Source organism: Babylonia areolata, chromosome 6, assembly GCF_041734735.1.
Source record: "Babylonia areolata isolate BAREFJ2019XMU chromosome 6, ASM4173473v1, whole genome shotgun sequence".
In the NCBI taxonomy this organism is placed as follows: domain Eukaryota; kingdom Metazoa; phylum Mollusca; class Gastropoda; order Neogastropoda; family Buccinidae; genus Babylonia; species Babylonia areolata.
This window is the reverse complement of record NC_134881.1, coordinates 5,427,581-5,453,816: the sequence shown is the minus strand read 5'-3', so window position 1 is coordinate 5,453,816 and position 26,236 is coordinate 5,427,581. Positions and strand designations below refer to the sequence as shown.

Sequence of the window (26,236 nt, the reverse complement as noted above, 5' to 3'; positions counted from 1 at the left end):
GTTGTCAAAAAACAAGTTAGCAAGCAATCAAACAAAATATACAAAAGCAGCAGCAGCAGCAGCAGCAGCAGCAGCAGCTACAAGGACAACGCGTGCCCCAGGGCACCGGAAGTTTTTATTGACCGAACAGGACTGGCGTTTAACCCTTTCACCGCCAGTCAATTTAGAGTACAAAATTCCCTTGTGGTATAAACACAGAAAAGACAGTGGCTAAGAATAGCTGGGGATTCCCCCTGCGATGTATAGAAAACATGGCCTATCCTACCACCGAACATTAAGAGCAGTAGGTTCATGGATAACAGACCAATGAATGGTCACCTTTCAGTGACATGGGTCCTCTACCACGCCTGTGCATTTATGCGAGCTTGGCGGTGAAAGGGTTAAGTGGCCCTCGAGACTGTGATCCTTCTCACGTCCACATCTGTGGTTGTCGTCAGGTGAAATATGATCCCCGTCAACACTGCTCTGAGTTGTCGTCCGTGACGCGCTCTTTCCGTTGGTGCCAAACACAACGCGCGTGGAACGCCGCAAGTGTCCTGAATCCGTCAACTGCCCTTAACTGAAAGATGAACAGGCTTGAGCTCGTTTTGCCGCTGTGACCGGATCACGAGGTTTGTACCAAGTGAAACTCGCTGTTCTCGTTACTGCCAACGGCTGGGGTAACGGACAGAATGTTCGGCCAAAGGGAGGTACGTGCAGTCGACACATGAGTCATTTTGCGGATGAAGGTTATGACGGTGGGTTTGAACGTCTATCCGTTGTACGGAATGTGTTTTTCTTGATTGTGGTTGTGTGGCCTCGTGTCGGTTGTGGGTGGGTGTTTGTGTTGTGAATGTTGCGCGATACCACATGTCCATTTTGTTTTCAAGAAGTAACAATGTTTTCCTCAGTTGGTTTTATATGGAAATTTTCATATATTTTGAATGCATTGTATTTACAAGTCATGTCACTTTATAAAACTGATGTATTCATAAGGTCGTCCCAAATGCTGCAGATTTGTTGAAGAGCAGGCATCGGTTTTTTTGTTTTTTTTTCTTTTTTTTTTCTTTCTTTTCTGAAGGAACTTCTTTCTCATGGTTTTGCAGCAGTTGACTATTTTCAGGATCACACTGCTAACAGATCGTCCATATTGTGTTGCGGCCCTGCGAACTGGCAATGTTTTTAAAAGTGAGAAGATATCACTTACCTCATGAGATTTCTAGGAGGAAGATGGCAGAATGGTTAACACGCTCATCTGCCAATACAGACTCCGTGGGGGATCTAGGTTCAAATCCCGCTCTCGTCCTTTCTCCCAAGTTTGACTTGAAAATTAAACTGAGCGTCTACTCATTCGGATGAGACGTAAAACGTAGGTCCCGTGTACAGTACGCACTTAGCGCACTGAAAAAGAACCCATGGCAACAAAAGTGTTGTCCTCCAAAGGAGAAGAATCTCAAAAACATAGCGTGATATTAAAGGAGGTTAATTATCTCTATAAATATTTATATAAAAGGAGGCCTATCCAAACATACGAAATAGCAGATATTGTTAAGGAAATGCCTAAACTTAGTGATATAGACATAGAAAACCTTGAGGGTGAAATTGCGAACGAAGAAGCTACCCAGGCACTTAAACGCATGCAGAACAATAAGAGTCCAGGTACTGATGGCCTTTCTGCCGAATTTTTTTTATTCTTTTGGAAGGATCTTGGATATTTAATTGTCAGGTCACTAAATGAAGGTTTGAATAAAGGCGAACTGTCATAAACACAGAAAGAATGTATAATAATTTGTATACCAAAGGGTGACAAACCACAAGAATTTATTAAAAACTGGAGACCAATATCTTTATGAAATGTTGTTTAAAAAATTGGATCTTCTTGTTTAGCAAATAGTTAATTATGTGCTCTCCTCTCTAATTAGTGATGACCAGACAGGATTTATGTCTAACGGATTTATTTGTGACAACATTAGATTAATATACGATATGATTCATTATCTAAATTCAAAACAGTTGCCTGGTTTATTAATTTGTATAGATTTTGAAAAAAAAAAGCATTTGACACTGTTGTCTCCAGCCTTTGTGATTAAATGTCCAGAATAATTTGACCACTACAGGGGTGTTGCTACACGCATCCTTAGAAAATGGACGGACACGTTTAAAGAACACAGAGCGGCCATAAAACTTAAGCAGGCACCCCCCCCCCCTCCCCCGCCCCCCCAATACCCCGCCCGACCCCACCTCCCAACTTCACCCGCCTCAGAATTATACAGACTTTGTTTTGAACCAAATGGGACTGCCCGATTTTTAGCAAAATGTAGTTTCTGTAACCAACAGCATTGAATATTTGTTTTGGATTCGTACAGTAAGCAGAAAGGTCCGGTCAAAATTCCACCATTCGATAAAAGAGCTTTGTACATCGGTAAACCATAATTCTTCGTGGTATTGACAACACTTACATTTTTTTTTTTATATTATTATACAGAATTGTTAGCTAGACATTACCTGTGTAACTGAAAGCAAAGTCTGTGTTGACCCTTGTAAAAGTGTGTTTGGAAAAGTGCTTCAGAGGGAGAGGGATATTTTCTTCGTTGATACACAACACATACAACACAACTTAACACAACAAATACAGTACACAACACAGCACACACAACGCGACAAATACAGTACACAACACAGCACAAACAGCACAACACATACAGTACACAACACAGCACATCACAACACAACACAGCACAACTTAACACAACACATACAGTACACAACACAGCACAACTTAACACAACAAATACAGTACACAACACAGCACAACACAACACAACAAATACAGTACACAACACAGCACAACACAACACAACAAATACAGTACACAACACAGCACAACACAACACAACAAATACAGTACACAACACAGCACAACACAACACACAACAAATACAGTACACAACACAGCACAACACAACACAACAAATACAGTACACAACACAGCACAACACAACACAACAAATACAGTACACAACACAGCACAACACAACACAACAAATACAGTACACAACACAGCACAACTTAACACAACACATACAGTACACAACACAGCACAACACAACACAACACAGCACAACTTAACACAACAAATACAGTACACAACACAGCACAACACAACACAACACAACACAACAAATACAGTACACAACACAGCACAACACAACACAACAAATACAGTACACAACACAGCACAACACAACACAACACAACACAACACAACAAATACAGTACACAACACAGCACATACAGCACAACACATACAACACAACTTAAAACAACACATACAGTACACAACACAGCACATACAGCACAACACATACAACACAACTTAAAACAACAAATACAGTACACAACACAGCACATACAGCACAACACAACACATACAGTACACAACACAGCAACATACAGCACAACACAGCACACACGTAACACAACACATACAGTACACAACACAGCACACACACAACACAACACATACAGTACACAACACAGCACATACAGTACACAACACAGCAACATACAGCACAACACAGCACACACGTAACACAACACATACAGTACACAACACAGCACACACACAACACAACACATACATATCAACACAGGGCAAACAGCACAGCAAATACATCACAACACAGCGCATACAGCACAGCACATGCAACACAGCAGCAACATTCTTCTCATTCATGTTTCAGGATAACTGCGGAAGAGCGGACAGGCCGACGAGCACGACAGTCAGGGCAGGATGCGGACTCTCACTCTTTTCCTGTGGAGTTTACTCTGTGGTATGGACACACCTTCATTAACTCACTCAGTACGGCCAGTCCTCTCTTCTCCTCTACACAGACCCCTCGGATGTCCAGTGGGTGTCTGAATGACCCAACCTTTTAGCTTCCGTCGTCAGAATTGTGATATTCTTTGTCAACATTCACCTCTTCAGTATAAGAGCCTTCCGCTTGCAATATTTTGATGATGGTAATTGGGGCGAAACGCTGTTAACGTCGTCTCTTTCGCCGTTCGTATGGAAAGAGTTAATCCAAACTGAAGCAGTGATTTATCTCATATTTTGTTGTTCTTCACTCTTTTCCTGTGGGGTTTTCTCTGTGGTATGGACACACCTGAATTAATCCAAACTGAAGCAGTAGTTTATCTCATATTTTGCTGTTCCTTTTCTTTCTTTCCTTTCTTTCGTTTCTTTCTCCCCCACCCCCTTATCTCTTTCCATACGAACGGCGAAAGAGACGACGTTAACAGCGTTTCGCCCCAATTACCATCATCAAAATATTGCAAGCGGAAGGCTCTTATACTGAAGAGGTGAATGTTGACAAAGAATATCACAATTCTGACGACGGAAGCTAAAGGTTGGGTCATTCAGACACCCACTGGACATCCGAGGGGTCTGTGTACAGGAGAAGAGAGGACTGGCCGTACTGAGTGAGTTATACCGTCTGTATTTGTGCATTCGAATACTTTTTTTTGTATTCATATACTTTTATGTACTTCTTTTTATCACAACAGATTTCTCTGTGTGAAATTCGGGCTGTTCTCCCCAGGGAGAGCGCGTCGCTACACTACAGCGCGACCCATTTTTTTGTATTTTTTCCTGTGTGCAGTGTTATTAGTTTTTCCTATCGAAGTGGATTTTTCTTCAGAATTTTGCCAGGAACATCCCTTTTGTTGCCGTGGGTTCTTTTACGTGCGCTAAGTGCATGCTGCACACGGAACCTCGGTTTATCGTCTCATCCGAATGACTAGCGTCCAGACTACCACACAAGGTCTAGTGGAGTGGGAGAAAATATCGGCGGCTGAGCCGCGATTCGAACCAGCGCGCTCAGATTCTCTCGCTTCCTAGGCGGACGCGTTACCTCTAGGCCATCACTCCACTGGAATAGGCATTCCATGTCCCATGTAGCATTATTTGGGTATTCAAAGGGATATTCTAAGTTCCCTGCAAGGTTCCAGTTGTATTCTGTTGGGTAATTCCAAACCCCAAGTGGAATTCCAGTGTTATTTATGTGAACACACACACCAATCTTGACTGGTATTCCAACATTCAGTGAACATAGATTTCAAACAGCATTCTGTTGGTTGCACCCAGATCTTGATGGTGTGTGTGTGTGTGTGTGTGTGTGTGTGTGTGTGTGTGTGTGTGTGTGTGTGTGTGTGTGTGTGTGTGTGTGTGTGTGTGTGGTGTTTGTCTGTTTCCAGTGAGTGTGAGAGTAGATGTGAAAGGGTGACTATGGTTAACTCTTATTATCATGCCCTTTAGAGTTTTAGCAAATGTTTAACATTTTGCCGTTGTTGGAATGTGCTTTGATATGTGGAGTGATGGCCTAGAGGTAACGCGTCCGCCTAGGAAGTGAGAGAATCTGAGCGCGCTGGTTCGAATCACGGCTCAGTCCCCGATAATTATTTTATCCCCCTCCACTAGACCTTGAGTGGTGGTCTGGACGCTAGTCATTCGAATGAGACGATAAACCGAGGTCCCGTGTGCAGCATGCACTTAGCGCACGTAAAAGAACCCACAGCAACAAAAGAATTGTTCCTGGCAAAATTCTGTAGAAAAATCCACTTCAATTGGAAAAACAAATAAAACTACACGCAGGAAAAAATACCAAAAAGGGTGGCGCTGTAGTGTAGCGACGCGCTCTCCCTGGGGAGAGCAGCCCGAATTTCACACAGAGAAATCTGTGTGATAAAATGAAATACAAATACAAATACAAATATCTGAGAAAAAGCGTTCAAAGTTTTGATCACAATCATTATCATTCCAATTCTTCTTCGTTCGTGGGCTGCAATTCCCACGTTCACTCGTATGTACACGGGTGGGCTTTTACGTGTTTGGCCGTTCTTACCCCGCCATGTAGGCAGCCATACTCCGTTTTCGGGGGTATTATTCCAGTTCAAATATAAACTATGTCGTGAGGAATTTTACTCAGACTCTGCGTAAAATCATTTGAAGTATCTAAAGTGGGACATGCACGGCAACCAGACGAATAAAACGGGGTTTGCCAAAGTGTCAAATTCATTTCATGTGAAATGATTTCAAAATGATTGGTGGCCCGGATAACTGATTATTTTCAACAATTATTTGATTCATACATTAAGTAATCAATGATTAATATCAATAATTAATCAATTACTATCAGCAATTAATTAACACACCAACTCATCAATGCATTAATCAATTGATTAGTACATCAATTGCTTAACATAGTACTTACTAATGATTGATCTATCAATCATTCAATCAATCGATCCGATCGATCGATCATTCATTCATGTATTGATTCGTTCATTCATTGATTCCTTCGTTCATTGATTCGTTCGTTCATTGATTCATTCGTTCGTTCATTCATTCGTTCATTCATTCATACATTCGTTCGTTCGTTCATTCATTCATTCATTCGTTCATTCATTCATTCGTTCATTCATTCATTCATTCGTTCATTCGTTCGTTCATTCATTCGTTCATTCATTCATTCATTCGTTCGTTCACTTTTTTCGTTCACCGTGTCCAGTGGGGCGGACGCGAGGCGACCCCGGCAAGTGGTACCTGGTCACCTTCCCCCAGGCGCTCTTCAGCCAAAACCCCAAGGGCTACGTGAGGATGACGGCGGTTGGAGCGGGGACGGGGGTGGGTGGTGCCGTGAGCGTCAGCCTCACCACCCTCCCCTCCGCCCCCGCCCCCCTCACCCTCTCCCTCAGCCTGCAGCCTGGTCAGGTGGAGACTTTCGAGGTGGACCAACCCGCTCAGGTGTGCATATGTGTTTGTATTTGTATTTCTTTTTATCACAACAGATTTCTCTGTGTGAAATTCGGGCTGCTCTCCCCAGGGAGAGCGCGTCGCTACACTACAGCGCCACCCTTTTTGGTATTTTTTCCTGCGTGCAGTTTTATTTGTTTTTCCAATTGAAGTGGATTTTTCTACAGAATTTTGCCAGGAACAATTCTTTTGTTGCTGTGGGTTCTTTTACGTGCGCTAAGTGCATGCTGCACACGGGACCTCGGTTTATCGTCTCATTCGAATGACTAGCGTCCAGACCACCACTCAAGGTCTAGTGGAGGGGGAGAAAATATCGGCGGCTGAGCCGTGATTCGAACCAGCGCGCTCAGATTCTCTCGCTTCCTAGGCGGACGCGTTACCTCTAGGCCACCACTCCACATGTGTTGTTAGAGGTGTTGTACAGTGTAGTGTCATTTCATGTTGTGTGGGTGGTGGGTGTTGACCCTATTCGTCTGTTCCGAGTTTCGCCTGTTCCCAGTTTCCCCCATTCTCGATTTACCTATGTGATCAGTAGGTCTGTACTGTATATGTCTACGTGTACTTCATCTGTATATCTGTACCTGTATCTTATACCTGTATAGTATTTGTATACCTGTATATGTCAGTAAGCCTGTTCTGGTATATGTGTAGCTGCACTGTATCTGTATCTTTTCCATCATAAGTAATACAAATATATAATGATCTGGCAGGGTGTTACCTTCCCCCATCATGAATGATGCAAATGTATAATTGACGCCAGATGTTTCCTCCAACACACACACACAAGAAAAATGATGCAAATATATAACATCAAAATTTAAGCAAATAACATATTTATAAATCATAAATATCTACGTCATGAATTATGCAAACGTATTCAATCAGTAATTATGCAAATGTATGCATAAATATCCACGTGCTCGGCAGGTGCTCCCCGCGGGGACGCTGATCTCCAACATGACCGTGGAGATTGTGGCCAGCGACCTCATCACGGTGGAGGTGGTCAACTCAATCTCTTCCAACGGCGACATCTTTTCCCCGATCCCCGTCGACAAACTGGGCACGGAGTATTTCGCCGCGGCTTGGGCTCGACAACACGTCATCACCGCCTCTTTCGTCACGGTGTCGGCGGCTTACCATGGCACGGTCATCTCCCTTACCTTCCCCCCAGGGCAGAGGGAACAGTCCGCATCGTCGTCGTCAGAGGATCGCTTCGTGTTGCAAGGGGTGACGTATTTCCCTAATGACGTCATGACCTTCACTCTGGATCGACTCCAAACCATGCAGCTGCAGGTAATTGGTGCGGTGCGGATGTGGGTGGAGGTGGTGGGGGGGGGGGGAGAGCAGAAGGGGGGTGGTGGTGGAGGGGTGTGGGGGAGAGGGGGCAAGCGATGAGTTGGTGGTGTGGGATGCGGAATGGATGTCAGTGGGTGGGTGGAGAGTGTGTGTGGGGGTTGGGTGGGTTGGAACTGTGGAACGGGTGGGATGGACGTGGGGACAGGTGGGTGGGTGGGGGTGAGGAGGGGGGGGGATTGAAACGGAGAGGAATTGTTTGGGAGTTTGGTTTAGTGTTGGTGGGAGACGGGGGGTAGGAGTAGTATTTTCTCTCTTCTCCCTTGTCTTCTTTTCTTTTAGTTGTATTTCTTTTTATCACATCAGATTTCTCTTTGTGAAATTCGGGCTGCTCTCCCCAGGGAGAGCGCGTCGCTATACTACAGCGCCACCCCCCCCCCACCCCCCCCCCCCCCCCCCCCCCCCTTCCCCACCTCCTTTATTTTTTCCTGCGTGCAGTTTTTTATTTGTTTTTCCTTGCTCTTTTTCTTCTTCTTTCTCGTCTTCTTCAATGCTCGTAAGATTATACATCCCATGTTTCTGAGTTTTTACGAACAGAATTTCACATGTGTGACCTTACTTTGTTTCCTTCAGATACTTTGTCGATTAGGCAGCCATGCTCCGTTTTCGTAGGTACGAGTAATGCCACAGACTGGCTATATAGCTGTGTTTCCAAAACCCACCGAACGCTGACATGGATTTCAGATTTTGGTGTGGTGTGTGTTGGCATTCAGTATATTCCAAAAGGCTATGGAACTCACAGAGGGGTTGGGGTTGTTCAGATGTCGCCCTGTGGGATCAGAAATCATAGCCACTGCGTTACCAAGCTGCTCTGACTCCATCCTCAGACCTTCCTATGTACAGGCAGACACAAGCCCATCATTTGACTGGCTTCTTCTTCTTCTTCTTCCGCGTCCGTGGACTGCAACTCCCACGTTCACTCGTATGTGCACGAGTGGGCTGTTACGTGTATGACCGTTTTCAACCCCGCCATGTAGGCAGCCATACTCCGCTTTCGGGGGTGTGCATGCTGGGTATGTTTTTTGTTTCCATAACCCACCGAACGCTGACATGGATTACAGGATCTTTTACGTGCGTATTTGATATTCTGCTTGCGTATACACACGAAGGGGGTTCAGGCACTAGAAGGTCTGCACACATGTTGACCTGGGAGATCGGAAAAATCTCCACCCTTTACCCACCAGGCGCCGTCACCGGGATTCGAACGCTTTAACCACTCGGCTATTGCGCCCATCCACTGGGTTATTCATTTGGTGATTTTTGTTTTGTTTTATGTATTAGTAGTAGTAGTTGTGGTGGTGGTAGTAGTAGTAGTAGTCATTGTCGTCGTCGTAGTTGTAGTAGTAGTCGTATAGGTCTCTGTCAGACTCACAACAGAGTGGGTTGTGTCTGCTGACGTTGAACCGGTGTAGCAGCTTATTCGTAACCTCGTTGGTTTTTACCGTGCGGTCAAATCTGTCCAGCCCAGGTTAACCCAGGGTCTATGAAGACTAGCCTAGAATAACCCTAGGTAGAAGAAACCCTACAGTTAGATTTTACCCCTCCACCAAATAGATATGGGAGTCATTCTAAGTTAGCCTATAGTGACCCCCGAGAGTAAATTTGTCCCTGTTAAAACCAATACAGGCTATCAAAACAGAACTCCCAACCGTTTGTTTACATGTGGAGTGATGGCCCAGATGTAACGTGTCCGCCTAGGAAGCGAGAGAATCTGAGCGCGCTGGTTCGAATCACGGCTCAGCCCCCGAAATTTTTCTCCCCCTCCACTAGACCTTGAGTGGTGGTCTAGATGCTAGTCATTCGGATAAGACGATAAACCGAGGTCCCGTGTGCAGCATGCACTTAGCGCACGTAAAAGAACCCACGGCAACAAAAGGGTTATTCCTGGCAAAATTCTGTAGGAAAATCCACTTCGATAGGAAAAACAAATTAAAAAAAACTGCACGCAGGGAAAAAAAAAAAAAAAAAAGGGTGGCGCTGTGGTATAGCGATGCGCTCTCCCTAGGGAGAGCAGCCCGAATTTCACACAGAGAAATCTGTTGTGATAAAAAGAAATACAAATACAAATATTAAGCTCCAATAGAATGAAAGGAAGACGGGTGGAGAGGTCCCTAAAGGCTGTCCCAGGACACACACCCCACTTTCCTCTTTCAACAGCCTCATTAAACCCATAGAAAGACGGTGATTTTCAAATATATTTTTCGCGGGACGGAGGTAGGTAAGGGAAGGGGTCGAACTTGACTTGCCAGAAATGACCCTTCGAGGCTGGCCCAGAATTAACCTTTGGATAAAACCCAGCAGTGGCGGAGAGAGGTGTGGGGGGTGTAATTTGAAACTCTTACACCGGAGGAGGAAGGAGGCAGAACGATCCACTCTTTGTGCTGCCAGTCTCCATTGCTGACCTCCCTTCGAGAAGCGCACGCAGCTGAGCCGGAAGCAGCCTGTGCTTTCCGCCGCCGACGCTATTTCACCACCATCGCTTCTCATCGGTTTGCTTGTTGCTCCGTCCGAAGGCCTTGGGTTCAACAGTCATGTGGAAGTGGGGGTGGGGAGTTGTGGGGGATGGGGGGGCGCGGCGGGGGGGGGGGTGAGGGTTAGAAACTGAGGTCGCCCACGAGAGAAGGGCATGAAAGGCCACAGACTGTGGGACAATATTTTCTATATTGACAATTGAATGATGATCAGTTTTGTTACTGCTTACTCCTGGTAAATAAAAAAAAAGGGGGTAGAATGGGGCACACACACACACACACACACACACACACACACACACACACACACACACACAGGGAGGGAGAGAGAGAGAGAGACAGAGGTACAAAAGACCTGTTTAGTAAGCTGCATTCACACGTTATATAAAAACAACAACAAGCTCAAGCCAAGGTCAGTGACTGTCACCACGCAATAATCCTCCTCTTTCTTGTTCTCCCCCAACCAACCCCCCCCCATGCCCCCCCCCACTCCTAACCCCTCTCACGCCTACACCACCTCCACCACACCTCCACTCTCCCCTCCTCCGCCCCCTCCCTCCTCCATCCCCAATCCCCTCCGCCCCCCCTCCCTCCACCACCCCCAATCCCCTCCTCCCCCTCCCTTCTCCATCTCCAATCCCCTCCGCCCCCTCCCTCCTCCATCCCAAATCCCCTCCGACCCCCTACCTCCACCACCCCCAATCCCCTCCGCCCCCTCCCTCCACCACCCCCAATCCCCTCCGACCCCTCCCTCCTCCACCCCCAATCCCCTCCGCCCCCTCCCTCCTCCACCCCCAATCCCCTCCGCCCCCCCTCCCTCCTCCACCCCAATCCCCTCCGCCCCCCTCCCTCCTCCACCCCAATCCCCTCCGCCCCCCCTCCCTCCTCCACCCCCAATCCCCTCCACCCCCCTCCTCCTCCATCCCCAATCCCCCCCTCCCTCCCTCCACCATCCCCAATCCCCTCCGCCCCCCCTCCCTCCACCACCCCAATCCCCCCTCCACCACCCCAATCCCCCCCTCCCTCCACCACCCCAATCCCCCCTCCCTCCCTCCACAACCCCCAATCCCCTTCCCCCCTCCCTCCTCCATCCCCAATCCCCTCCGCCCCGTTCCCCTTCCGCAGTCCTCTCGGGATCTGACGGGAAGCCGCATCACCAGCAGCCACCCCGTGGCGGTGCTCAGCGGCCTGAACCGGACCTCCCTCTCCGGGGCGGGCTGCCTGTCCCACCTCCTCGAGCAGATGCCCCCCACCACGAACTGGGCCACCACCTTCGTCCTCATCCACCTCCCAGAGCAGACGGCGGGGGACACCTACCGCTTCGTGGCCAAAGACCCCATGACAACCTTGACCCTGGCTGGAGGTGCCCAGACTCTGAGAATCCAGGAGGTAGTATCGTACGAAGAGCGATTGATGAGCACACAGACACACACACACACACACACACACACACACACACACACACACACACAAGCGAGAGTAAGTGCGAGTGAAGTTTTGTCACGGAGTCCCTCCAACACTGACATGCGGGTACCGATCTGTTCGGTGTCTTTTTAGCGTGTGTGTGTTTGAATTTCAATTTTTTATCGTATTAATTTGTAATTATAGAAAACTTGTAAACGCAGAATTCGTAAATAGTGATATATAATTTTCCCTTGTTATATTCCATCTCTTTTTTTGTCTTTTCATTATCAGAAACGTGATAATTGTTTCTTTTAAAAAAAAAAAATTCTTCTTTGAATGAAGCCACAATTCTATTTCTCATGTATGATAATATCAAAGTACACTTGACCTGACTCCAGGCCGGAGGCTTCGTCGAGTACGATCTTCCGCACGAGGAGCTGGTGCTGGCGGTCGCGGACAAGCCCGTGCTGGCGGTCCAATACACGCGCGACCAGCCCGCGGTCGTGTCCGGCGCAAAGGATCACGGAGACCCCGCCATGCTGGTGCTGACTCCCTGGGAACAAGCTGGGGATGTGTACCACATCCTGACCCCCTCGGGCGGGGTGGCCATGTATGTCGTCATCACCGTGCGGGCGCAGGAAACCGGGTCGGTCAAACTCAACGGGGAGGCTTTGCAGAGCCCCGCGCGCAACGTCACGTGGAGCCCGGTGATTGGCTCCGCAGATCTTGTGGTGGGTCACGTGAGGCTGGCGCCGGAGGACGTCCCGTGCACGCTCGGGGAGAGCGGCGGACCGCGGATGAACGCGCACGTCTACTACGCGCAGATTTGCGAGTGCTGGGCTATGTCGCTCACCCACGGTGAGCCACTGAGTCAGGTGAGTGTTTAGGGAGGGGAGGGATGGAGGGAGGGAAAGAGAAAGAGAGAGATAGCGTTATGCTTATCTTTTTGTTTCTTTCTTCTTCCTTTTTTTCACTTTGAAACAATATTTTGTTGCACCTAATTGTTTATTGGCTTCACTTTATTGACTCACTTGTGTAAACAAAGTGTGTGTGTGTGTGTTAGTGTTAAACTTTAACACTGCCATTTTCTCTGGAATTACTTTGTCTGCCAACACCAATTTGGCTTAAACATAGTAGGACAAAAATCTTCACAGTCAATCCAATAATAGGTTGTAAATCTTCCGAAGTAAGTCGTATTTCCGGATCATTGATGGTTTATTTCGTTGAGGCTCGTTCCGGATCCGAAAACCCCATAATACCGTTTCCCAGTTTCCGGAACGTGGGCTATGTTTGGTAAAACAACAGCATGACCTCGTTTTTTCTGTTTGCAATTAAATGAAAATCAATACAAATATTGGCTAGAACACATACAGTGATACTAACTACACCATCGACATGTTTACTGCATATAAATATTCTAAAGTGGACATTGAATTAACTAGAATGAACATAAAAATAAACGAAAAAATTGAATTGACAGTTTCACTGAGTTTTGGTCAGCCTTGTCTGACTGGTCTGTGCAGATCTTGAGAAAGCAGGTACATGTTGGGGTGTGCATGAGGCGATTGCAACGTCTCCTTTACCACCTTCTTCTTCTTCTTCCTCGTTCGCCTCCCATTAGATAAGTAGCCCAGTGTCCTCGATGAAGGCTGCCGTCCGTCGCAGCTCCTCCAGGGTGTCGTACAGTTTGGCTTCCACTGCTGTCAGTGTTGGCCACCGAATTAAAAGGATTTCGTAAATGATCGATATATATATATATATATATATATATATATATATAAAGAAAACAAAGAAAAGAAAAAGATTTAAACGGTGTTATTACCTCCAATACAATAATATCATTAATAATAATAATAATATATTGTACTTATATGGCGCAAACTCCCCATATAATGAGCTCTAAGCGCCTCACATGAGACAACTAATCGCACTGTAAAAAAACAAACAAACTAGCTTTAAATATTTATTTTGGTCGCATGATGTCAGATGCACCACAGCTGTGTGTATAAGTCGACTTGCTTCCGAACTGAACATCCCACTCGCATTTCTTTTTCTTTTTTTCTCTCTTTCTTTCTTTTCCTCCCAAGCTTTTTGGTATACATATTTAACACAGAACACATTTTAACGATTTTAGAAATCAAATCTTTTTTTTTCATGATCCTTTTCTGGATAAAGCGCATATCACAAGTGAGTCTTGAAGTCCTTGCCTCTTGTAACGATTTTTTTTTTCATCTTTTTATTTCTCTCATGATTCCTTTACCTGGATTAAGTGCGTATCACAAGTGAGCCTTGAAGGTCTTGGTTCTTGTTGACCATCAATCATACATTTACTTCACTGATGGAGTTGCGTATTCTCATGAGAGAGAGAGAGAGAGAGAGAGAGAGAGAGAGAGAGAGAGAGAGAGAGAGAGAGAGAGAGAGAGAGTTATGTTTACCATTTTCTTTTTTCTCTTTAAAACAATATTTTGTTGTATCTAATTGTTTATTCACGTATTTGTATCATTTTGTATTGACTATGAATCATACATTCATTCGTCACTGAAGGAGTAGCGAATGTTCTCACTTACTTACACACACACACACACACACACACACACACACACACACACACACACACACACACACACACACACACACACACATGGAAATAGATAGCTAACTAGATAGATAGATTGGTTGGTAAATATCACGCGAAATCAGAGTAAAAATATAAATTCCAAAATCCAGAATTGTTTCATGAAATAGCATATGCAACCTGCGGCAGCAACGCAGAATTCTAAAGTTGTGCCACGGTAATTTTCTGCAGCAATACAAAAGCGAAAAGTAAGAATATTTTGCAACAAGGTAGTATTTTAGATTTTCGCATCTGCTGTATAAGAGCATCATGCTCAAGAACATCTGAGCATCTGGAGCAATCAGTAATCAGTATGAAGACCAAACTCCGCATCTTCAACTCCAATGTGAAGTCAATTCTGCTCTACGGATGCGAAACATGGCGGACAACACAGACGATGTAGCAGAAGATTCAGACATTCTTCAACACCTGTCTGAGGCGCATCTACAAAATCCGATGGCAGGAGAAGATCCGAAACGAAGATCTGTGGGAGCGAGCGGGACAGGAACCAGTAGCCAAGCAGATACTGCGGAGGAAGTGGGGCTGGATTGGACACACCCCCAGGAAGCCAGCGTCCAGCATCACACGCCAAACCCTGACCTGGAACCCGCAGAAAAAGAGGAAGAGAGGCCGGCCTCGCAACAGCTGGAGGCGAGACACCGAGGCAGAGCTGAAGCAGCAAGGGACCAACTGGACTGGAATGGCCAGAACAGCCCAGAACAGAGTGCGATGGCGAGGGGTCGTCGATGGCCTATGCTCCACCGGGAGCGATGGGCATAATGATGAATGAATGAATGTATAAGAGCAGATTTTTAGTAGATACTGCACTCTGATCCATTCCAGCATTGAACTATTCATAACTGACTGCAGAAAGGCAGAATTCTAGATCTCGTGATAGCGTCGGAACCGGTAATGTGAAATTTGAAGTCTGTTATAAATTCAGCATCTGCTACACCAGCTCAGAATGTGAAGTTTTAATATCTTCTGCAGCAATGCAGAATTTGAAAACCTAGCCTCTGCTAATCGAGGTTCCATCACGCAAAAAAGCGACGCACGATTTAGAATCTGTCGCACGATTTGTTTCATAGATGCTGACCTTCAGAAAACATACGGAAAATACTGTTCTCAAATGCAAAAAGGGCCTTTCAGTCTTAAAAGCAATGGCAACCAAAGGTATTGAACAACGCCACCTCTTCCTGCTATACCAATCACTCGTCCTCAGTGTGATCGACTACGGACTTGGGCTAACAACACCATCTCAAAGCAACCTCCTAAAATTAGAAAGAGTTCAAAATGAAGCTATGAGGCTGATCCTTGGAACAACAAAAGACACGCCCACAGAAATCATGCGATACCTGCTTGACCTTCCTTCAGTGCAGGCCAGAAACAAGTTAGAACAGGTCAAGACCTACTTCAACGCATTAGAAAACCCTCAAAACCCACTGCATGACGCAGTCAAAGAACCAAAAGGCAGCCGTCTAGGACGAGGAAGATCATGGATGGGGCAAGCAGAAGACACATCCAGCTAGTATGCCGACTACAAGACCTGAAAGAAACAAAAGAATGGGAGAAAAACCCCGAAAACCTCAACCATCTTTTCAACACATTGCACATTGCACCCACTCTAGGAAGACATTTTCGGGAATGGCCAGAGGGCAAAACTGATGCGGAAATGAGGCTACTCATAGAAGAAAACAGTAAAGAAGAGGACATCATCATATACACAGATGGCTCAGTCACCAAAGATCAATCCGGTTGGGGATTCACTGCGAAACAAAATGGAAAAACAATTAGGGAAGAGAATGCTGCCTACAAAGTCACAACCTCCAGCCTAACGATGGAAGCTGAAGCTGTGACACTTGCCCTCCAGTGGCTATCGTCCATCCATACGCCCGGAAACCAACATGCCATGATTCTAACCGACTCAATGAACCTCATACAGAAAATTGAAAATGGAATGGGAAGCCCAGAGTGGCATAAGGCAATGTGCAACTTTCAGATTAAAAAACTCACATGGTCATACTGCCCGGGACATGCAGGTGTTAAGGGAAATGAGCGAGCTGACAGACTTGCTGGTAACGCAACACCAACGAGCGGCCCACACCTAGGAAAATCGGAAATCCTCAGAAAAGTCCAAGAATATCAAAAAGAACAGGTACAAGGCCATCACACCATCGATCGCCTCAAAGAAATAAAAACAGAGAGAGGGAGCGGCCGTAAGTCTAACATGAAAGGTAGAGCACGATGCTTTGCAAATCAAACAAATATCGGCATCATTTCCAAACCAACATTGCGCAAATTTCTTCAAAACGGAACAGGGTCTCTGTGGGCTTTTCCAAATACAATAGACTGAGCAACACACTAGACGCCACGTTCTTGGCATCAGAGATCTTTTCCCATCCCTCTTGCGGCCAATCAGTGGCAGCCTCTGTGCGTGTGTGTATGTGTGTGTTTGTGTGTATGTGTGGGTCTGTGTTTTTGAGTGCGTTTGTGCATGCGCGAGGGTGTAAGTGTACACAAGTGTCAGGAGAGTTCTGCGCACGTGCGTATGTGTGTGTGTGTGTGTGTGTGTGTGTGTGTGTGTGAGGGGGAGGTGGGGGTGTGGGAGGGAGGGGGGGGGGGGGGTAGAGGATGAGGTATGTGAGTGTATGCATCCCTACACTGTGGGAGCAGCAGGATATTGGAACGTGCGGGTGTGTATATATATATCTTTGTATATATGTGTGTGGGGTTGGGGGTGGGGCATATGGGCGTATGTGCGTGTGCTTGTACAAGTAAGTGTTCATCTGTGTGTGTGTGTGTGTGTGTGTGTGTGTGTGTGTGTGTGCCGTGGAAGCTGCGAATACGTAGCCTAGAAATGAGTGTGTGGAGGAGGGGGTAGCGGAGGTGCAGGGTCATGTGTGTGGCGTGTGTGTGTGTGTGTGTGTGTGTGTGTGTTTGGGTTCATGTACGTTTATGTGTATTTGACTGTGCTTTCATATCTGTGAAACTGCATGTTTGGTGCATATCTGTTATGCATGTGTGGGTGTATGTGTGAATGTGTGTCTTCATGTTTTACATTTATTTGCTTATTTATCACCATTTTTGTCTTATTTATTTATTTATTTATTTATTATTATTATTACTACTACCTTTTTATAATTATTTATTTATTTATTTATGTACGCTTATCTATTATTTATTCACCTTTTTTTTTCTTTTTTTTTTTTTTCTCAAGTTCCTGACTAAGCGCGTTGGGTTACGCTGCTGGTCAGACATCTGCTTGGCAGATGTGGTGTAGCGTATATAGATTTGTACGAACGCAGTGACGCCTCCTTCAGCTACTGAAACTGAAAACTTCATAGTTTTATGTTGTATTGTATCGCTGTCAGGATGGCCGAGTGGTCTAAGGCGCCAGACTCAAGACTATGTCTTCCGCTCGCGGAGTGGTGAGTGTTCTGGTCCACGAATGTGGGCGTGGGTTCGAATCCCACTTCTGACAACTTTTTTTTTTTTTTTTTTTTTTTTTTTTTTAAAATGTGGAGTGATGGCCTAGAGGTAACGCGTCCGCCTAGGAACTGAGAGAATCTCAGCGCGCTAGGTTCGAATCACGGCTCAGTCCCCGATATTTTCTTCCCCTCCACGGGCTAGGCCTTGAGTGGTGGTCTGGACGTTAGTTATTCGGATGAGACGATAAACCGAGGTCCCGTGTGCAGCATGCACTTAGCGCACGTAAAAGAACCCACGGCAACAAAAGGGTTGTTCCTGGCAAAATTCTGTAGAATAAATCCACTTCGATGGGAAAAACAAATAAAACTGCACGCAGGAAAAAATACAAAAAAATGAGTGGCGCTGTAGTGTAGCGACGCGCTCTCCCTGGTGAGAGCAGCCCGAATTTCACACAGAGAAATCTGCTGTGATAAAAAGAAATACAAATACAAATACAAAAATATTGTACTGTATTACTTTATGTCACATGAGATTTATTTGTGTGAAATTCGGACTTCTGTCACCAGATTGAGCACGTGGCCGCCGTTCCGTGCCGCATTGTCCATTTGTTTTACAATCAAAATGCTTCTTTCTACAGAATTTTGCAACGGACAGCCCTTTTGTTGCCGTGAGCTCTTTCACGTGCACTAAGTGCATGCTACATACTGGAACTCGGTATATCGTCTCATCCCGAGGACTAGCACTCAGACCGCCACTCAAGGTCTCGTGGAGGGGGGGGAGGGGGAGGAGTACAAATCCCGGTATGTGTATGGTACTCGAACTCGTGGACATTGGCTTCTTTGTGGGGCGCATTACCGCAAGGCCACCGTTCCACGTAGCAACTGGTGACATCTGTTGACAGAACCTTGGCCAACAGACCAGCTGCCCCCTGACACCACACACACCTGGTGACGGCGTGGACAATGACTGTGACCAAGCCACTGATGAAGAACCTTGCTACGTCAACACACAGCCTCAAGGTGAAGTCTTCCTCACACTTTGTGCAATTTTTTTTCTAACCAATGTCTTTCGCTGCGTCACTATAAGTACGTCAGTGAACACGCACGCACCTATTTTTGTGTCTACAAACGCAGCAGACATTCGCAATGCACACACGCGCATGCATCGAGTACAAGTGTACACGTATACCTCGCCATTCATAAACTGTATTATTTTAACCTCCCCCCCCCCTCCCCCACCTTCCTTCCCATCCCCCGTCCCTTCTCACATACACTGGTTGCTGATGTCGATGTTTTTCTTTCTCTGTATCGCAGACACTGATGGTGATCAGTACAAGAACGAAGACTGCGCCAGACAAGGTCAGACTCGATTCTCTTGTGTTCCCATTTTTATTCAGAGTGGATTGCGTTTGAAATTAGGACGTGAACGCAATTAGAAAAACGACTAAAACAGAAACTGTGTTACAGTATGGTACTATAATTAACATTTCTACCGATATATTGTGGTATAATACTACTCACAGAGAGCGAAGGACCACTAAAAAATCACTCTCACATGAATCATCCACAAAGCAGTTATAATCAAGCTAGCTTTATGTTTTAATTCACATTTCTTGAGCGTATCTCTGCAAAATTTCAGTTATAGCCGTTTGGAGCAAATGGTCACGGCTGAATCCTAGCAAAAGTCACAAGCGTAATGATAACGCTTTCACTCACTCAGCAAGGAAAGTGCCCGCCACTTGCTGTCAAGCATGTCATGCAACGCCGATGTATGGACTGCAAAAGATTCCTCAGTCTCTGCTGGGGAGGGGAGGGGGGGAAGTTGGGGGGAGGGGGGGGATGCTCTGCCACTCTTATTCCAGAAATCGCTTCAGGTGGAGAATGGTTTGCGTGCCACGAGTCGCCCCGACCATAGGCAGTAACATAACATCTCCCACACGGTTCTTCCAGGAGGAAGGTGGCAGAATGGTTAAGACGCTCAGCTGCCAATACAGAGAGTCCGTGAGGGTGTGGGTTCGAATCCCGCTCTCGCCCTTTCTCCTACGTTTGACTGGAAAATCAAACTGAGCGTCTAGTCTTTCGGATGAGACGATAAACCGAGGTCCCGTGTGCAGCACGCACTTGGCGCACTGAAAAAGAACCCATGGCAACGAGAGTGTTGTCCTCTGGCGAAATTACGTAAAATGAAATCCACTTTCATAGGTACACAAATATGTAAGCATGCACTCAAGGCCTGACTACGCGCGTTGGGTTATGCTGCTGGCATCTGCTCAACAGATGTGGTGTAGCGTGTATGGATTTGTCCGAACGCAGTGACGCCTCCTTGAGAAAGTGAAACTGAAACTGAAACCACACGGTTCACTTCCTTGGCGCATCCAACAAGGAACGGACGGAACGGGTTTTTTGGGGGGTGGGGGTTGGGGGTTGGGGGGGGGGGGGGGGGGCGGGCAGCGACCGGGCAGATTTCTGTTCGGCTTCGGAGTGGACGACCGCCTTCACAGGTGGTAGTTTTCACCATGCCTGGCGGTCCAACTGTGCTGTTGTTGGCCGTCCTGCACAGAAAGCTGAAACACCTTTTGAAATGTTTGGAAGGACACTTTGTGTTTCCCTCTATGTGTTCATGAAGCAACTGAATTTCACACACACACACACACACACACACACACACACACACACACACACACACACACACACACACACACACATACACACACACACAACCTGACACAGCCTCAGTTTCAGTAGCTCAAGGAGGCGTCACTGCGTTCGGACAAATCCATATACGCTACACCACATCTGCCAAGCAGATGCCTGACCAGTTTTTGGCAAGGCTAACTTGACGTGTCAGAAAAAAAACCCAACAAAAAAAACCAACAACAGAAAATGTTACAACTCAGTCAAGTGTAATGGCTTTCACGATCTTAGACAACTCAGTCATAAGTGTAATGGTTTTCACGGTCTTAGACAAGTCAGCAATAAGTGCAATGGTTTTCACGATCTTAGACAACTTGGTCACAAGTGTAATGGTTTTCACGATCTCAAACAACTCAGCCACAAGTGTAATGGTTTTCACAATCTTAGACAACTTGGTCACAAGTGTAATGGTTTTCACGATCTCAGACAACTCAGCCATAAGTGTAATGGTTTTCACAATCTTAGACAACTTGGTCACAAGTGTAATGGTTTTCACGATCTCAGACAACTCAGTCGTAAGTGTAATGGTTTTCACGATCTTAGACAACTCAGTCATAAGTGTAATGGTTTTCACGATCTTAGACAACTCAGTCATAAGTGTAATGGTTTTCACAATCTTAGACAACTCAGCCATAATTGTAATAGTTTTCCTGATCTTAGACAGTCTTCCCTCCAAGCTGTGTGAGGGATTCAGAACTAAAATAAGATATGCAGCATGACAAAAAGAAAACAAAACAAAAAAGAAAAGAAAAAAGGTTCCATCAAGATTGCAATTCTGCGTGTCAAATGTTACGGGTTTTTTTGTTTTTTTTCACAAGCACACCCAAAACGCCATGTGGTCAACTATCTGTGGGAACTATATTTGTCATGATATATTTATATACATTTATTAACTGGCAAAAGGATGGTGAAAAGTACTGTTTGCCTAAGTTCCATTTCGGCGACTGTGTTGATGGTATTATTGACCAAAGTGTTACTGCTGCTGCTGCTGCTGCTGCTGCTGCTGCTGCTGCTGCTGATGATGATGATGATGATGATTATGATGATGATGATGATGATTTCTCATTGCCAGAGAAAAAAAAAGGTGCATATTTTCAGTTACCATTTCCATATTGAAAGCATAGAATCAGACAAAGAGAGACGGGAAGGAGGGGAAGTGGGAGGTGGGATGAGGGGGAGAGAGAGAGAGAGAGTGGGCGGGGGAGGGGGGGGTTGGGGCGGGTGGGGAGTGGCACAGGTTGTATGGAGCTGTGGCCTTGTGGTAAAGCGCCCGGCGAGGAGAGTGCACAGGTTCCAGTCCCATGTATGAATCAGGATTTTTTTTTTTTTTTTTTAATCCTCCTCTTCCTCCATCTCCCCCCCCCCCCCCCCCCCCCACTAGACCTTGAGTGGTGACACTGGTGCTGTCACAAACTGAAGTCCCGTGTCTACTATGCACTTACCGAAGGTGAAAAATACCTACGGCAACAAAAGAGCAAAATTATGTAGAAAAAAAAATCACTTTGACAGTCAAACAAATACACTTGCCCCACAGAAAAGGGGGTGGCGCTTTACTATGGGTGGCAACGTACTCTTCCAGGGGAGGGTTTACACAGAGCGGAATGTGTTGTGACGTAAAGTAATGAAATGCAATACAGTGCAGTGCGATATTATAATAATGATAATGATAATGATAATAATAATAATAGATACTTATATAGCACACTATCCAGAAATCTACTCTAGGTGCTTTACAAAAACGCGTTTGTTAACATAAAACATTACATCAATGTACCAAAATGTGACTACACCCACACACACACACACACACACACACACACACACACACACACACACACACACACACACACCGGGCAGATTTCTGTTCGGCTTCGGAGTGGACGACCGCCTTCACAGGTGGTAGTTTTCACCATGCCTGGCGGTCCAACTGTGCTGTTGTTGGCCGTCCTGCACAGAAAGCTGAAACACCTTTTGAAATGTTTGGAAGGACACTTTGTGTTTCCCTCTATGTGTTCATGAAGCAACTGAATTTCACACACACACACACACACACACACACACACACACACACATACACACACACACAACCTGACACAGCCTCAGTTTCAGTAGCTCAAGGAGGCGTCACTGCGTTCGGACAAATCCATATACGCTACACCACATCTGCCAAGCAGATGCCTGACCAGTTTTTTGGCAAGGCTAACTTGACGTGTCAGAAAAAAAACCCAACAAAAAAACCAACAACAGAAAATGTTACAACTCAGTCAAGTGTAATGGCTTTCACGATCTTAGACAACTCAGTCATAAGTGTAATGGTTTTCACGGTCTTAGACAAGTCAGCAATAAGTGCAATGGTTTTCACGATCTTAGACAACTTGGTCACAAGTGTAATGGTTTTCACGATCTCAAACAACTCAGCCACAAGTGTAATGGTTTTCACAATCTTAGACAACTTGGTCACAAGTGTAATGGTTTTCACGATCTCAGACAACTCAGCCATAAGTGTAATGGTTTTCACAATCTTAGACAACTTGGTCACAAGTGTAATGGTTTTCACGATCTCAGACAACTCAGTCGTAAGTGTAATGGTTTTCACGATCTTAGACAACTCAGTCATAAGTGTAATGGTTTTCACGATCTTAGACAACTCAGTCATAAGTGTAATGGTTTTCACAGTCTTAGACAACTCAGCCATAATTGTAATAGTTTTCCTGATCTTAGACAGTCTTCCCTCCAAGCTGTGTGAGGGATTCAGAACTAAAATAAGATATGCAGCATGACAAAAAGAAAACAAAACAAAAAAGAAAAGAAAAAAAGGTTCCATCAAGATTGCAATTCTGCGTGTCAAATGTTACGGGTTTTTTTGTTTTTTTTCACAAGCACACCCAAAACGCCATGTGGTCAACTATCTGTGGGAACTATATTTGTCATGATATATTTATATACATTTATTAACTGGCAAAAGGATGGTGAAAAGTACTGTTTGCCTAAGTTCCATTTCGGCGACTGTGTTGATGGTATTATTGACCAAAGTGTTACTGCTGCTGCTGCTGCTGCTGCTGCTGCTGCTGCTGCTGCTGATGATGATGATGATGATGATGATTATGATGATGATGATGATGATTTCTCATTGCCAGAGAAAAAAAAAGGTGCATATTTTCAGTTACCATTTCCATATTGAAAGCATAGAATCAGACAAAGAGAGACGGGAAGGAGGGGAAGTGGGAGGTGGGATGAGGGGGAGAGAGAGAGAGAGAGTGGGCGGGGGAGGGGGGGGGGTTGGGGCGGGTGGGGAGTGGCACAGGTTGTATGGAGCTGTGGCCTTGTGGTAAAGCGCCCGGCGAGGAGAGTGCACAGGTTCCAGTCCCATGTATGAATCAGGATTTTTTTTTTTTTTTTTTTAATCCTCCTCTTCCTCCATCTCCCCCCCCCCCACTAGACCTTGAGTGGTGACACTGGTGCTGTCACAAACTGAAGTCCCGTGTCTACTATGCACTTACCGAAGGTGAAAAATACCTACGGCAACAAAAGAGCAAAATTATGTAGAAAAAAAAATCACTTTGACAGTCAAACAAATACACTTGCCCCACAGAAAAGGGGGTGGCGCTTTACTATGGGTGGCAACGTACTCTTCCAGGGGAGGGTTTACACAGAGCGGAATGTGTTGTGACGTAAAGTAATGAAATGCAATACAGTGCAGTGCGATATTATAATAATGATAATGATAATGATAATAATAATAATAGATACTTATATAGCACACTATCCAGAAATCTGCTCTAGGTGCTTTACAAAAACGCGTTTGTTAACATAAAACATTACATCAATGTACCAAAATGTGACTACACCCACACACACACACACACACACACACACACACACACACACACACAAAATGCACAATACATTTTAACATACATGTGTATCTAACAGCTACTCTAATATAATACAAAACAATATTATTATTATACTAAATACGCGATGAAAATGGACAACCGCCTTTGCTGTCATGGCCGAAGCAGATTACCACACTAGGAAAGTGGGGAAGTGGCAAAAGGGGGATGGGGTGGTGGGGGCGGGGGGGTGGGTGGGTGGAGGAACATAATTATCTTCCATCACACTCCTCACACCACCGTGGACAAATTCTTTCCAAACAGAATATATTTGTTAAAACTGACCACGGACACACGCACGCACGCACACACACACGCGCGCGCGCGTGCGCACACACACACACACACACACACACACACACACACACACACACACACACACACACACACACACACACACACACTCGAAACACCATGTTATTCCACAGGCTCATGTTGTGTGTAAAAACACACGTGAGCCCACAAACTGGTACTGTCACAAGTAAAGTCTGGACGACACAGATTCTTGAGAACAGACATGCTGAGCCTCTTTCCTTTCTCCCGAAATGAAAATCATTCAAATGTGGCAGAAAATACATACATACTATCATCATCGCTATCATGACCATTACCATCATTGTCATTGCCAGGTATAGCAGCATCAGTGGCTACAGCAATAATAACAAATAGTGACACGCTAGCGTTGCTAATTTGGTCTGATGACGGGTCAGGATGGTTTTTCAGATTCACATGTAGCAGTGGAGTGATGGCCTAGAGGTAACGCGTCCGCCTAGGAAGCGAGAGAACCTGAGCGCGCTGGTTCAAATCACGGCTCGGCCGCCGATATTTTCTCCCCCGCCACTAGACCTTGAGTGGTGGTCTGGACGCTAGTCATTCGGACGAGACGATAAACCGAGGTCCGGTGTGCAGCATGCGCTTAGCGCACGTAAAAGAACCCACGACAACACAAGGGTTGTTCCTGGCAAAATTATGTAGAAAAATCCACTTCGATAGGAAAAACAAATCAAACTGCACGCAGGAAAAAATACAAAAAAAATGGGTGGCGCTGTAGTGTAGCGACGCGCTCTCCCTGGGGAGAGCAGCCCGAATTTCACACAGAGAAATCTGTTGTGATAAAAAGAAATACAAATACAAATACAAAAATATATACATTCTATCATCATAACCATCATGACCATTACCATCATTGTCATTGCCAGGTATAGCAGCATCAGTGGCTACAGCAATAATAACAAATAGTGACACGCTAGCGTTGCTAATTTGGTCTGATGATGGGTCAGGATGGTTTTTCAGATTCACATATAGCAGAAATATATACATACTATCATCATAACCATCATGATCATTACCATCATGATCATTACCATCATTATCATTGCCAGGTACAGCAGTATCAGCAGTAGCAGTAATAGTAACAAATAGTGACAGGCTAGCGTTGCTAATTTGGTCTGATGATGGGTCAGGATGGTTTTTCAGATTCACATATAGCAGAAATATATACATACTATCATCATAACCATCATGATCATTATATATTACCATCATTATCATTGCCAGGTATAGCAGCATCAGTGGTAGCATTAATA

General features: G+C 45.4%; 1 protein-coding gene and 1 non-coding gene across 2 annotated transcripts in view; both read left to right on the top strand.

The window, feature by feature from the left end:
* Positions 1-3,731: 3,731 nt before the first annotated feature.
* Positions 3,732-26,236, top strand: part of LOC143283256 (IgGFc-binding protein-like) — a 24,634-nt gene continuing 2,129 nt past the window's right edge. Inside the window, exons 1-7 of the mRNA XM_076589432.1 lie at positions 3,732-3,812; positions 6,549-6,784; positions 7,721-8,086; positions 11,743-12,006; positions 12,420-12,896; positions 18,966-19,083; positions 19,378-19,422. Coding sequence (XP_076445547.1) covers positions 3,773-3,812; positions 6,549-6,784; positions 7,721-8,086; positions 11,743-12,006; positions 12,420-12,896; positions 18,966-19,083; positions 19,378-19,422 — 1,546 coding nt within the window. The 5' untranslated portion in view covers positions 3,732-3,772. The remainder of the gene's footprint in view (positions 3,813-6,548; positions 6,785-7,720; positions 8,087-11,742; positions 12,007-12,419; positions 12,897-18,965; positions 19,084-19,377; positions 19,423-26,236) is intronic.
* Positions 18,002-18,116, top strand: Trnal-caa (transfer RNA leucine (anticodon CAA)). Its single transcript has 2 exons — positions 18,002-18,039; positions 18,071-18,116. It is a non-coding gene; the product is annotated as a tRNA-Leu (tRNA).